The 15,189-nt window shown below is 45.6% G+C and overlaps 1 protein-coding gene across 9 annotated transcripts in view; it reads left to right on the top strand.

Moving 5' to 3' along the window:
- MIER3 (MIER family member 3) overlaps positions 1-15,189 on the top strand; it is a 262,722-nt gene that overhangs the window by 206,467 nt on the left and 41,066 nt on the right. For all 9 annotated transcript variants that reach the window (XM_069222367.1, XM_069222376.1, XM_069222395.1 and 6 more), the window contains one exon: positions 8,178-8,305. In XM_069222367.1, coding sequence (XP_069078468.1) covers positions 8,178-8,305 — 128 coding nt within the window. The remainder of the gene's footprint in view (positions 1-8,177; positions 8,306-15,189) is intronic.

Here is a 15,189-nt window from a genome sequence, read left to right as displayed (position 1 = left end):
TACTAGACATTACTGTTTGGACTCGGATACAAGAGCAGATGCCCAAGTGGGGCAGGCCTCTCTGAGAAATGTATTTGCATGGTACATATCTATTCCTGCACTTCTATTAGACAGACCGCAGAGTTTAGGGATGGGCTTGCTAATCTATTCAATGTTTAGGACTATTGATGAGGATCCCCTGGAAGAGAAGGATAAGTTACTTACCTGTAAATCCTAGTTCTCTTCCAGGGGTATCCTCATCAAAGTCATAAACAACCCACCCTCCTCCCCGGACGCACGTCTCCTAGAAGTGCAGGACAGACTGTCTTTCGAATCAGTTACACAGATTGTCACCGTAAAAAAGTACTGACCTAACTGTGAACCAACTGTCACCTCTCCTTCAGCCCTGAGGCATGGTGGGATACTGGAGGTGCTCAGGGTCTTAAAGGCACGGTGCCAAAGTTTTTATGGTTCTTCTGTGTTAACCTGCATGCAGCCTATTGGCTAAGAATGCCCCTTTGTTTTTCAATGTAGTTTTTTTCTCTTTTTTCTCTAGTGATTACTACTGCTTATTTCCCTAAGCCCAGTTTTGGGGGCTTGGGTAGATATTTATTCTCTATTGTAATTTTATAATGATTAAAAAATAAAATAAAATAAAAACTTCATAGAAATAAAGCATTTTAGCCTGTTTATGATTATAGCCTGCATTGCTGTTTTACACATGTATATATGAGTTTAGTATGAAAGATATGTCTACTAAAAATGCTATATATATATTTTTCGTGCATATTTCATACTTTATATGTGTGTATTTTATATATGCTCCGGGGTCCCCGCACAAGGGCGGGAATATTCAATGTTTATGACTTTGATGAGGATACCCCTGGAAGAGAACTAGGATTTACAGGTAAGTAACTTATCCATACTTCCTCATACCAAAAAAGGATGGCATTCTCAGACCTCTAGATCAATATATCCTGTCAGAGCATTTCCACATGGTCACTCTACAGGATGTCATGCCCTTGTTAAAAAAAAAAACAAGACTACATGACAGCATTAGATCTAAAGGACGCTTACCTCTACATTCCTATACATCCAGTACACTGCAAGTACTTAAGGTTTGTGATAGCGGGCAAGCACTATCAATTTAAAGTACTACTCTTTGGAGTAACAACAGCACCAAGGGTACTCGCAAAATGTCTAGCAGTAGTTGCGACATACCTCAGCAGACAGTACATACATGTCTTCCCATATCTGGAACCTGGCTAATAAAAGCCAGCACTATTCGAAACAGTCAACAGCGTACACAATACACAACAGATAACCTACACAAATTACCAGACATCTCACCTTCAGCCTGCACAAATTCAACCTTCTCTAGGAGCAATTCTGAACACTCAGTTATCATTAGCCTACCCAAATCCACAATACATCCAAACATTTCTCACACTATCCCAATTACAAGTAAACAAAACTTACACAGTAAGGTTTGTCATGAGGCTAATGGGAATGATGGCATCTTCATAGCAGTAGTGCCCAATGAACGTCTAAACTGAGACCACTGCAACAGTGTCTCTCGCAACAATGATCTCAGGCACAGGGTCAACTACAGGATTTAAAGTTGTTTGACCGCCAAACCTACAAGTCTCTGCAGTGATGGAATTAAACCAACTTACCAAAAGGGCCGCCATTTCAGACCAACATCATCACAGATGCGTCAATGACAGGTTGGGGAGCCCATCTCAACAATCTTACAATACAGGGGGAATGGGACTCAATCCAGCAAACGTGCCACATAAACCACTTGGAATTGCTGGCAGAGTTTTAGCGATCAAAGCATTCCAACCACAGATCATACTCAAATCAGTCTTAATAAGGACAGACAGCATGACAACAATGTATTATCTGCAAAAATAGGTGGGGGACACACTCATTCCAATTGTCCCTTCTAGCACAAACAATTTGGAAATGGGCAATTCACAACAACATTCACCTGCTAGCGGAATACTTCCCTGGGATACACAACCAGCTAGCAGACCTCTTAAGCAAGACGCAGCAACAAATACACAAATGCGAGATTCACCCACAGGTAATACAATATTTCTTTCACATGTGGGGAACACCAAAAATAGACCTTTTCGCAACAAGCGAAAACACGAAATGCCAAAACTTTGCGTCCAGATACCCAGACCCTCAATCCAAGGGCAATGCTCTATGATCAATTGGTCAGGGGTATTTGTTTACGCTTTTCCCCCTCTCCAGTTAATTCTGTTTCTGGTCAACAAGATCTGTCGCACTTCCCTCATTATGATACTCATAGCTCTTACGTAGGCACCAGTACACAACACTATTGGATCTGTCGGTAATACCACATCACAAGCTCCCAAACAGACCAGACCTATTGACTCAAAACAAGGGTCAGATCAGGCATCCCAATCCCAGTATACCCAACCTGGCGATTTGGCTCCTGTGGTCATAGAATTTGGATACCTACAGCTTCCATTGCAATGTATGGACATTCTAAAACAAGCAGGTATACCTATAAACAGGCAATGCTACGCAAATAAATGGAAACTTTTTGTATAATGCTGCCGACCTAAAAACATTGATCCACTTAGGATATTGTATGTTTGCTGTATTTACAGAAAGCAAACCTTGCATATTCATCTATTAAAATAAATTTAACAGCAATATCAGCCTACCTTAAAAACAGACAATAGAACTCTCTGTTTAGAATTCCTGTCATAAAAGATTTTATGGAAGGACTTGAGAGGTATTCCACCTACAGCCCCATCAGCTCCTGCATGGAATTCTTAACATTGTACTCACAAGGCTTATGGGTCCACCATTTGAAACCATGCTCTCTTGCCCTTTTCAATTTCTCTCATGAAAGGTTGCTTTCCTAGTAGCAGTTACTTCTTTATGAAGAGTAAGTGAAATCCAACCATTCACTTTAGAGGAACCCTTCTTCCAAGTACACAAACACAAAGTAGTACTTAGAACAAATCCAAAATGTTTACCCAAAGTGGTTTCACCATTTCACATTAATCAGGCAGTGGAATTGCCAGTCTTCTTTCCACAGCCATATTCAGTTGCTGAAAGAGCTCTCCACACTCTTGATCTCAAAAGAGCTCTCATGTATTATATAGACAGAATGAAAGACTTTAGAAAACCAAAACAACTTTTTGTGGCTTACCAACAGCCTCAAAAGGGCAACCCTATTTCCAAACAAGGATTAGCCAGATGAATAGTAAAGTGTATTCAAACTTGCTATCTTAAAGCTAAAAGGCAACTATTAGTAACTCCTAAAGCACATTCTACTAGAAAGAAAGGAGCTTCAATGGCATTCTTAGGAAATATACCAATGCCAGACATATGCAAAGCAGCCACATGGATCACACCACACACATTTACTAAACACTTCTGTGTGGATGTGTTATCTCAACAACAAGCAAATGTTGGTCAAGCAGTGCTTAAAACACTATTTCAAACTACTCCAACTCCTAAAGGCTAGCCACGTTTATTTAGGAGACGGATTGCTTTTCAGTCTATGCACATAATGTGTATCTGCAGCTACACATGCCATCAAATGGAAAATGCACTTACCCAGTGTACATCTGTTTGTGGCATGTAGTGCTGCAGATTTACATGCGCCCTCCATCCTCCCCAGAAGCCTGTAGCCGTTGTAGTACTTTATTATGTAGATACGTTTATACATTGCATGGACATCTTATTTATTTACTATGTATATTTGTACATATACAATTCACTCCTTAATTCACCCTCCTGCGGGAAGACAATCTAACAAAGGACTCAATGCCCATGTGCACTATCACCAAGAGGAGGAGTCACTCGGATCTTGTGATTCGAAAAAAGCTTCTTTAAAGAAAAACAACTTGTAACACTCCTTGCCCAACACTAGATGGCGATATATGCTCAGCATGTGAATCTGCAGCACTAAATGCCACAAGCAGATGTACACTGGGAAAGTGAAATTTTCCGTGTGTGTGTGTGTGTGTGTGTGTGTGTATATATATATATATATATATATATGTGTGTGTGTATATATATATATATATATATGTATGTTTGATGGAATGTGTAGCTGCAGATACACATGCTTTGCATTTTTATATATATATATATATACACACACACACATATATAGATATGTATAATAATTGGGAATTGGCACAAGAAACCGCAAGCATTGATAAGAATTAGTGAAAAATAGTTAGAGCCCTAGGGGAGGACCAAACCATATACTAAAATAGTGGTGTGCGAAGTGAAGTGCCCCAACCAAGTGTAGATTGAGGGAAGCTGGAAGAACTAGAGACTCCAGGAGGTGAGTTCCTGAGTGACCCTCTGAAACCAGCAGAGGAGAGGTAAGTACCTGGTTTTTCCAAGGAGTAACGAGAGGACTTAGAAATGGGATTGTGCAAGCACAGGACCAGTCTAAAAGAAGCCAAAGGTGGATTCCAGTAGAAGAGGACCTGCAAAAGAAGGGGACAGAGTCCAGTCCACAATGGAGTGTCCAGTAGGGACAGTAACTACCACCCACCCTTCTGTGGATGAAGATCCGGGTCAACGGAGGAAGAAAACCACTAGCTGTGGAGCCCGGGAACTGCAGGGGAGTCCCAGGAGTGGTGCAGATGGTATTCAGCGTCGGTCGTCTGGTCTTAGGTTGTCAGTGGTGCAGGAGAACCACCAACAAGCTTTGGCAGCCTTGGCAGATGCAAGGGGAGTCCGAGCTGACACTGTCGGGAGAGCCAACCGAAGCAGTTTTAGCCCCAACAGGCACAGTAGGTTGCAGTGAATGACTCCTTCCCTCCAAGGGAGAAGCCTTCTTGCTTCTTGGTGCAGGTTGAAGTCTCGCCATCCCCAGAGGATGCACAGCCGGGGAAATGTTGCAGTTGCTGGAAGGACCCGGGGGAAACAAAGTCGCAAGGTGAGGTCGTCTCAGGAGTTGCAGTCTTATTGGTTCCTGAAGTCTCAGGAGCCGAAGTAAACGATGCAGAGGAATCCTATTGGAGTCTTGCAAGTTCAATCTGGGGACCCACCCACCAGGGAGTCCTTAAACAGCCTTAAAAGGGGGTTTAGTTACCTTGCACAGTGACCACTGATCAGGAGGGGTCTCTGACGTCACCTGCCTGACCTGGTCACTCAGATGCCCTCAAGGGCCTCTGCACATCTTGGTTTCAAGATGGCAGAATCAAGTGGCAATTCAGGATTGCCAATCTATGCAAACATCCATATGTTTGTATGATGGAGGATCATTTGTCCCTTCTCCATGAGAAAGTTAAGGCTCTTGTAAGAAACTGGACTTGGGTTGCAGTAACCCCACCCACCCCAAAACACACACTTTTGCCTGTTTTTTGATGCAACTTTGACTGATGTACACTGGGTTCCTCTAACTTGATCTCAGGTGACCTGCCTTTAGCACCTCTGTGTCCCTCGTAAGTGGTACCTCTGGTAACTTGGGCATATGGTGCACATCTATGGTGTGGCACTCTATACCGAGTCCAGGCAACCCTTAGTGATAATGAATAGGTGTCCACATAGCAAAAGCTCTCTATGGGTAGCTGAGGCGAGCAGCTAAAGCTTATCCAGTAGTACTGTAAAGCACTTGCAATACCACAGTAGTCGGACAGTAACTTACTGACAAAAAAAGAACCACATAAGTGTTGCAGAAATAAAGGATCCTTTAGTATATCTCCCTTTGGGGATATCTACACACAATACATAAACAAAATAACCAACTGAGCATAAAAATGTACAGCGCCCTCTGGGGGGGGGGGGGGGGATGGGATGGGATGGGGGGGGGCGCAAACCATATACTAAGGAAGTGGAATGCAAAAAGTTGAACCCAACCAAGGTAAGTGTGGTAGTTAGCGAGGGGCTGGAGGTAGATAGAAACACCAGAGCTAAGTATGGGAAATGCCCCCAGTTAAAAGGTGCAAGGTAGTCACCCATCCAGCCATCCCATAGGCTAACACAGTGAGTAGTGGTTGGAGTTCTTGGGATTCAGGACCCTTCTTAGTGGACCCAGAGGAAACCAAAAGACAAGAGGAAGGTTGGAGAGCACCCCCACCTGAGGACACCCTGAAGACAGGAGTACCTACACCGGGGAACGTGGATGCAAAGGGGAGAAGGGACTCTCTCTGAAGTCAGTGGAAGTCTTGGATTGTCCACCTGCTGTCACGACCCATGGACCAAGCCAGTGGAACCCAAGGACAAATTCCAGATGTGGAGGACCTGCAAAGGAAGGGGACAGAGTCCAGCACCCTTGGAGGTGCCCTGGTGGTGCAGGTGGCAATGCTGACACTCCTAGAGCTGAAGTTCTTGCAAGTCAGTGGAGGATGAAGTCCAGCTGTGAGGTCCAGGAGTTGCAGAAGTTATCAAGAATCATGTACGAGCTGTCACTCGCTGGTCGCCAGATTGCAGGAGGGTCAGTGACCAGCCAGGTCACCAACATGCACAGGCAAAAGCAAGCAGGATCAAGGTCTAGGAGACTCTACCCTTGAGGGGTAGTTGGGACTGGCCCTCAGCACGCAGGAAGGCCAGCAGAAGTTGTTGGAGCCCCCATGAGTGACCCAGAGGCAATGAACACACACAAGGGGTCCTCAGCAGCACAACAAAACAGAAGTCCCACGTCTCATGAGTTGCAGGACTGGGGCTAATCTTTGAGTTGCGGAGTGCTGGAGGCTGGGGCTTCTTGGTGCCTGAAGATCTCCTGGAGGAAGAGTCAACAAGTCTTGGCAAGAGCAACAGTCAAGGTGCAGAGGGCTCCAGTCCAGTGCACAGGGTTCCAGTACAATGGCAGGTGTCCACAGTCTCCCAAGTTGGTCAGAAGACAAGCAGGACCCAGAGGAAGCAACAGGCCCACCACCTGTGATGCAGAGCCTTTTGATGTCTGTGGAGCAGCAGACCCCACCAGCCGGTCAATGTTGTCTTGAAGTGCGTGCGGATGCAGGGAGTGACTCCTTCACTCCAAGAGAGATTCCTTTGTGCTTCCAGGTGCAAACCGCGTCCTTGTGACCCTGGAGGATGCACAGCCTTGGAGGTTGCAGAATTCTGGCAGGATCCGGAGAAAGTGTTGCAATGAAAGCCTTCCCACTAGAAGCCGACGTGTTTCAGTTCCAAAGCAGACCAGCAGCAGTTCCAGAGGCCAGGAGCAGATGATGTTTCGCAGAGTTCCTTGTAGAGTCTTGCTCGATGAATCTAAGGACCCTCCCACGGCGCAGCCCTTAATTAACCCTGAAAGGGGGTTGGTCACTCTCCGAAGTACCCACCTATCCGAGGAGGTCAGGGACGTCATCTTCCTGGCCATCTTGTTTCCAAAATGGCAAAATTAAGTGGCCACCTGCAGAGCTCTGTGCACCTCTGGACAGGGGGTGGTCACTCCCCTGTCCGTTGTGCAGTTTTGTGCCAGAGCAGGAACCAGGGGTTTCTGAACTAGTGCAGACTGGATTATGCAAGGAGGGCGCCAAATGTGCCCTAGTCTAGTTTCTGGCAGAGGTGCCCGCTGAAAAGATTTGTCTCTTTAGTCAAAATCCTAGAGAGACCAAAAAAATATGCAGGGTGCTAATGCCTTGTCTATTTTCTTTTTGATAGCTGTGCAGAGGATCTTTGCCCAACACTCGGCAGCCTGTTTCTCTTGTAAAATATTCTCCTCTATCCTTGCTTCCAACTGATAGTTAAGTGACTTGGATAGTGGCATCCTTGTGGTCCATTGCACTATATTCCCAATGACCTCCCCCAGCCTCTCTGCCATTTGTAGGATATTTATTGATACCTAGAAGTTAGATATAGAGGTGTGCACAGATTTGGGTCACAGTTTTGACTAGCAGTTTCTAGTCAAGCCACTTAATGGCAAGTTGATCCTAAAATTAAGAGGAGAGCCCTGAGGGAAGAGACCCTTGAGCAAGGGGTAAGGTTAACTTCAAAGAGACCTTCAGTTGATAGCTACAATTTAAGAAAGGATAGTTCTATTGATGACTACGTTTGGTTCCTTGTCCATCCCATAGTATTAATTTGTCTTACAGAAGTCTGCTTTAAAATACAGTAATGATAAATGTTTAAGAATTGCTTGAATGTCTGTTTTGCATTCTAAAGTGCAGGATATGCATGTTTCTAAGTGAAGCCTAGCCCCTTCTGTTTAAAATGTTAAAAAAATGAAAATGTTGCTTATTTAACAGGTGATTACCAGAACTGTTGCAGAATGTGTTTCGTTTTATTATATGTGGAAGAAATCGGAACGTTATGATTATTTTGCTCAGCAAACAAGATTTGGAAAGAAGCGGTATAATCACCATCCAGGTGTAACGTAAGTATGAAATAATTGCACTGAAAATATTAGTAACTTGACTTATAGGTAACATAAAACTAATTGTATGAAATGTAATGCATTTTATTATACTGTATTTGTTGGTGATGCAGTCCTCTACACTTAAAAACGTTCCTGCTGTTTAGATTATTCCTCTCATAAACTGTGTGGTCTACAATTACATTTGAGGTTTGCTCTTCGCCTGAGATCTAACATGTACCCCACATTTTGAGTTACTTCTTATTCACCCAGTGTGACTGGCCAGAAATTTAGTTGTTTCTCTTCACAAAGTTTGAGGACCCGAACTAGTCTTGTGGGGGTCTGTGTAGCCTAACACATTTGTAAGGACTGACTAATGGGTCACCAAACCTGGGAAGAAGTTTGCATTTTCTGTAAAGATCCTGCACCTGTAATACATTCTACCTGATTAGTTTCTTTGTAGCAGTCCCTGTAGTACATGTGTACATTATGCCTTATCAAGTTTTTGAGTGTAGTTCTTTTTTTTCACAAAACACTATCCTGGATAGTAATTACTGTGTAAATAGTGTGACTGTTGAGCTCTGAGTATCTGTCCCCAAGTTACCTCTTGCGAAGTTTAGAACTACTCACCTTGCTACCACTGATGTTCAGGTGCTGTAGGCATGCACTTGGTGTTCAGTTTGCAGAATCCTAGTCAGGCCCTGGACAAGAGGTAAAAGGCCTTACACTATGACTGTTGGGTCTCACTCTACCTCTGCTTACCTGTGACCCCCTAAACAGATTCTAACAAATACAGAGTATGGTAGCAGTAAAGGCGACTGAATGGATTGACCTGGCTATGGATTCCTGATTCTTTATCACCACACTGTTTATCTGAGAGCACTACACGAGTGGAGGCTGGGCAGTGCCTTGGATGACTTTCCCTATTAAGTTGTTTTGGACTAGCCTTTGTGCCAGTGCTTAATTTGTGAATTAAAGAATGCCGGTGCCCGAAGCTCTGCTCAGAAGTCCATGCCGATGCAGTTAAACAACGGCATTCCCAATATCAAGTCTGGTAGTTTTTAATACACTTGAAAAAGCAATACGATTGCGCACACAGTTTTAAACAAAAGTAGTATAACTTAAACTGTGTAAACAATTGTAGGTACTGCGTTGTATGGGAATCTTCCCAATCCTCGATACAATTCAAAACAAAAGCTAGGGTCAACACAATGTGCTCTAGTCCCAACACGCACGCTACGGGACAGATCGGCACAATCAATCTTTCAAACTTAATCTTGATGCAACAGTAGTTAAACAACAATCCTCATTCCTCCGATGTTTTATTGATGGTGTAAATTGTGAAATACATTCACCAGTCCTCCTTCATCTGAAGAAAACAACTTTGAAGACTTATACCATCAATCCCAATGCATTTCGGGTGAAACCCTTCATCAGGGGAACTCTAAAAAATGCAACATACATGTAAATCAGGCAAATGGCGTTATTCTGTTATATTTGCAGAAAAGAAAAACATGCTGCATGCATGGTGTTATTCAGTGATGCATGCGCAATTTCAAAATGGTGTCACAAGTCGCAAACACAATATACTAGATGATGACCCACTAATTCGCAATATCCAAAAGTAGTTGATGTGCAAGTTGTGAACCGAAACTAAACCACAGGTGGACTGAGCCTTTCAAGACATGTTGCCCTGGCGATCCTCTGCACTCATCACTTTGTTATTTATGTCTATCCCATAACTCTGTCAAACGTGAAAAAATATGAGAAAATGATAATTATCTAAGATGAGTGTGCCAAGCATAAAAATGAAACAAACAGTGCTCATGACCAGTGTGTGTTGGAACTAGAGCACATTGTGTTGGCCCTGGCTTTTGTCTTGAAGTGTTTAATACACTGCCACACACTCAGTGCCCATTTTTCTCGCTCTGGCTGGTTCCTTCTTTCTCCTTAAGGACAGATTTGCTGGTTTTTTTTTTTTTTTCTTTCTCCATCTTTTCGATTTGTGCGTTTTCCCTCTCATGCACTCAAAAAATATTTGAAGCAGAAATTAAGCATTGGCCCCCAAAAATAAGTGCTGGTGCCTCCCACAGGCTCAAATTAAGCACTACTTTGTGCCCCAAAATATCTCCTAAGATGAAAAAACAGCAAGTGAAGAAAGGCAAGAAGGGCTTCTATTCACACTCCACTCCTGTCCCTTAATCCAGAGTGACACAGGTTCCCGAGAGGTCATTCCAACCCAGCGGAATCTCTTCTCCTAGACCTACTACAATTTAAACACTGTGGCCATTGCTGGCGTCAATGTATTTAATGAAGGCAGTGAAGGGGAAGATGGAACAGCAGTCCTTGGAATTAGCCAGAAGGCTGTGCATTTGAGGCTGTAGTGTTTGCTATGAATGCTGTTCTGACATTTCACAACTGTGCCATTACTTCAGTGGGAAGGATGAAGCAGGAGCTGGAGTGTTTGGACACTATGGAGAGGTCAGGATCTTGAGGGTTCTACCTGTCCATGGGTGGATGCTTGGTGACAATTTTTAGAAAGTTCCTGAATGAACATGTCTTTACAGATGGCCCTAAGGCTGCATTCGCAGACAACTGGGGGTTACCCATCAGGAGTTCAAACTCAAATATGCAGAGTCCCAGGTCTGTTAACTTGGAATTAGGTGAGCCCTCTTAGGAACAAGAGAGTAGCCACAAAAAAAAGTACCTTGCTGAATTATCCCATCTCTGAATCAAGCAGCAAGGAAGAGTATTGAAGAGCTGCCATAGACAGAGAGGGAAATGCTGTCTAATAATATGGATGTTTCAGTTTGATTTCCAGCCAAGCTCCATGCGCTGTACAAAGACTACACTTTACACAGTCTAGATCAGCCCGATACTTACTTGAAAGTACGATGTCTAGAAGTAACCCAGGATTCCAAAAGGCTCCAATGTGTGAGCATTTTTGGATTTTGCTCATTTGTAGTGTGATGTTACTTGTTAATAAGCCAGTGGTCTAGGGGAATATCATGTTTGATGGAACGTGTGGCTGCACTGCATACTCCTGACATCTAGTGTTGTATCCAGAGTGGTGCAAGTTATTTTTCTTCGAAGAAGCATTTGGAGTCACAGGATTAAGTGACTCCTCCTCTTGGTGATACTGCGCATGGGCATCGACTCCTTTGTTAGATTAATTTCTCTCCACCATCTGGTTCTGATGTGTGTATCTTCGCTCCTTTTGACTCGGTCCAGGTCAAAATCTCTTTCCATCTTCTCTTTTTTGATGATATTGTATCTCGATCGTGCATTCCTAAGTGCTCATTTTGAATCCTCGCCTGTCTCTGGCCTACCTCACCACGTGGTACCGACCATTATGCTGAGCTGATGGGAACACAGTTTTGTTTCTGTCCTCGGTGCCACGCAAAATTTCCCCACACCGACCAACATCTGGTGCAACCTGTGCTTCTCCCCTGATCCCCAGGAAGCTACCTGCGATGCCTAGAGATATCTCTGGTCGAGGAAGACACTTTGGGACCGAAAAGCTCATCAACTGGAGATGGCGCACTAGACTCCAAACGACACTCCGGACATCTTTGGGGAAGAACACGTCCATGAGGAACCTGACTAACAGGTGGCCTTCTTGATCCAGTATTCTGACTCCGACATGCAGTCAGACATGGAAAACCATAAGGTGACTTCAGGGAGTATCGTGGCCCTCCTATCCACCCAAAGACTATGAAAAAGCCCCTTGTAGAGGTTGCTGGACTGCCACTCCGGCTCTGCTCTGAAAACAGCCAAGACTGACATTGGTTTCGATCTCCAGCACCTCGGTCCGAGACATCGCTTCCATCTCGGTCTGAACTTCAGCTCTGAGGCGACCGGCTACCGACTCCACCTTGGTGCTGGTGAAATCGCTCCAGTCAGTCTTCAGCTACACCTTCTCCTGTGGAATCCATTCTGCAGACTATGGACGCTCGTCAGCGCCGCCTCCATATTCAGAAGGGTACAGAACGCATTATTGCTTGTCCACTTGTACTGTTAAAAAGGAAGCTGTCTTTCCAAGAAACCTTGGACACTTCACCTCTAGAGAAGATTTGGAAGGAAAAGGCGACTAGCACACCTTATAAGCCTTCTCCACATCCTCTACCCCCTTGTTCTCCTCCACCTCCCTCCCCTCCTCATTCACCTGCCTCGCCTACTGCAGGAGATTATACCCTTCAGTGATCCCCTTTGTGTTACGGAAGATTTTGGTGTGATACAGCAGGACCCAGATCCATTGAACCCTCTTGACCCTGACCCATTCCTGCCAAGAGATCTAGGCTTGTACCCTGCACACCCCTCACCAGCAGAGGATAGTACATCCTACCAGCAGGTAGTGGCAAGGGCAGCCACTTTCCACAACGTGGAGCTACACAGAGACCCTGTTGAACAGGACTTCCTGTTCATTACGCTTACATCTATCCACAGGGATATCCAGTTTTTCCTGATGATCCCTGGTATGCTTCATCATGTTGAGATTTTCAAGGAGCCCATCCACTTTAGGGTCCTCACCCATAGAGTAGAAAAATATAAGCCTGCTCCATTAGACCCACTATAGACATTAGGTCACCGGTCCCTCCAGATTCCATAGTACCCACCAGTGCACAGAAACATGCCAATAGCCAGGCCACAGTAGACTCTCCTCCTCCTAACAAGGAGAGTAAGAAAATAGATACAGCCGGTGAAAGAATGGCTGCACAGGCAGCCAACCATTGGCATATCTCCAATTTAGGTGTTACTAGCTAGATATGATGGGCTCACTTTGATGAAATGGAGAAGCTCATCCAGTTTCTCCCAGAGGAGCACTGCAAGAAAAGGCAGCAAATTGTTCTAGAGGGGCAAACAATAACTAATAATTCTATATATTGTTCCCTAGACACCACGGCTACACCTGCATGTGGAATCAATACAAGTGTTTGACTGTGTTCACTGGGATCCTGCTAACCAGGACCCCAGTGATTATGTTCTCTCCTCTAAATTTGGTTGCTACTAACCTTTTCTCCACACAGTTGGGATACTGGTGCCCCTATGTAAGTCCCTAGCATATGGTACCTAGAGCATTGGGGCTCCAGGGGATACCTATGGGTTGCAACAGTAATTCTGCCGCCTGTAGGGAGCATATCCGAAGGGTTCTGCAGGCCTGCCCTTGCAATTTACGTGAACCGGGTGCAGGCACCTGGTTTCACTACAGGTCACTACACGAGGTCACTGTAAGTCACCCCTATGGTAGGCCCTCTCAGCCCAGAGGGCAGGGTGCAGGTACCTGTATGTGAGGGCATCCCTGCACTAGCAGAGGTGCCCCCCCCCCCCCCAAACTCCAGGCCCATTTTACTGGACTTTGTGAGTGCGGGGACACCATTTTAATTGTGTACCAGGCATAGGTCACTACCTATGTCCAGCTACATAATGGTAACGCCGAACCTGGGCTTGTTTGGTATCAAACATGCCATAATCGTACACCAGTACTGCTGCAAGTATTGGAAGTTTGATTCCATGCACTCTGGGGACTCCTTGGAGGACCCCCAGCATTGCTACCACCAGTCTTAAAGGGTTTTCTGGGCAGCCCAGCCGCTGCCACCCCTCAGACAGGTTTCTGCCCTCCTGCTGCTTGATCTCATCAAGCCCAGGAAGGCAGAACAAAGGATTTCCTTTGGGAGAGGGAAGTAACACCCTCGCCCTTTGGAAATAGGTGTGACTGGCTTGGGAGGGGTTGCCACTGATTTTGCTTTGAAGGGCACATTTGGTGCCCTCCATGCATAAACCAGTCTACACCAGTTCAGGGACCCCAAGTCCCTGCTCTTGCGCAACACTTGACAATGGAAATGGAAGTGACAACTCTCCTGTCCATCGCCATCCCAGGGGTGGTGCCCAGAGCTCCTCCAGAGGGTCCCTGTGTTCTGCCATCTTGATTCCAAGGTTGGTATGGAAATCTGGGAGCGTCTGAGTGGCCTGGCCAGGCAGGTGACTTCAGCGGCACCCTCTGATAGGTAGTTACCTGGTTAGGTGACCAGGCCCCCTCTTTGGGCTATATAGGGTTTTCCTCTGGGGTGTGTCCTCAGATTCGGCTTGCAAGACTCCAGCAGGACTCCTCTGCAACCTCTGATTCGACTTCTGGCCTCAGGAACCGCGACTGGACCAGGAACCTACAAGCTGCAGATCCACGAGGAAGACTTTTCTGCAAAATTGTATACAGAATTCCTGCCAGCTTTGCAACATTTCCCCGGCCGTGCATCCTCAGAAGACTGCAACTCTTCAGCCTGCACAAGAAGGAATCTCTCTTGGGGTGAAGGCATCACTGTGCTGTAACTACAGATACCGGTCTGCAACGACAACCGGTTGCGTGGATCACCCCTCATCCTGAGTGTCGTGGGTCCAGCATCATGGCTGGTGGTCCGGAGACTCTCCCTTGGTCCTCTCTACTAGCTATCGCACTTTGGTGGTGGTAAGTCTTTTCCATTCCACGCAAGACAGTAACCCTGTGCACCACATCCTTTGCAGCTGCCAAGGCTTGTTTGCTTCACCTCCAAGAGGAACTTCAAGCAATGTCTAGTCCCAGCCCCCAGGACTCCCTCCTGCAACTCCTGGGCCTCTGCGTGGTCCTCCGGCAACATGGGAGCAACTTCTGTGGTGCTGTGTGGGCTGCTTCTGTGTCCCTGTCCTGTGGGCCCTCTGCAACTCAGAGGGTTCCGTGGGACTCCCCCTCCTGGGTGGAGTCCTCCTGGACCTTGCTGGTCCCCGGCAGCACTCCTTTTCCTCCGACCGCTAGTTTGACTTTGCCGAAGCTGGTTGTTGGTGGAAATCCTTCACCGACACCCATCTGCAATGCAGCTTCCAGCGTGGGACACTATTTGCACACATTAGGAACTCTTCTCCAGCTTCTGTGCTGC

The sequence above is a fragment of the Pleurodeles waltl genome, chromosome 1_1, assembly GCF_031143425.1.
Source record: "Pleurodeles waltl isolate 20211129_DDA chromosome 1_1, aPleWal1.hap1.20221129, whole genome shotgun sequence".
Classification (NCBI taxonomy): Eukaryota; Metazoa; Chordata; class Amphibia; order Caudata; family Salamandridae; genus Pleurodeles; species Pleurodeles waltl.
Note: the sequence above shows the minus strand (reverse complement) of the source record. Positions and strands in the feature narration are given on the sequence as shown.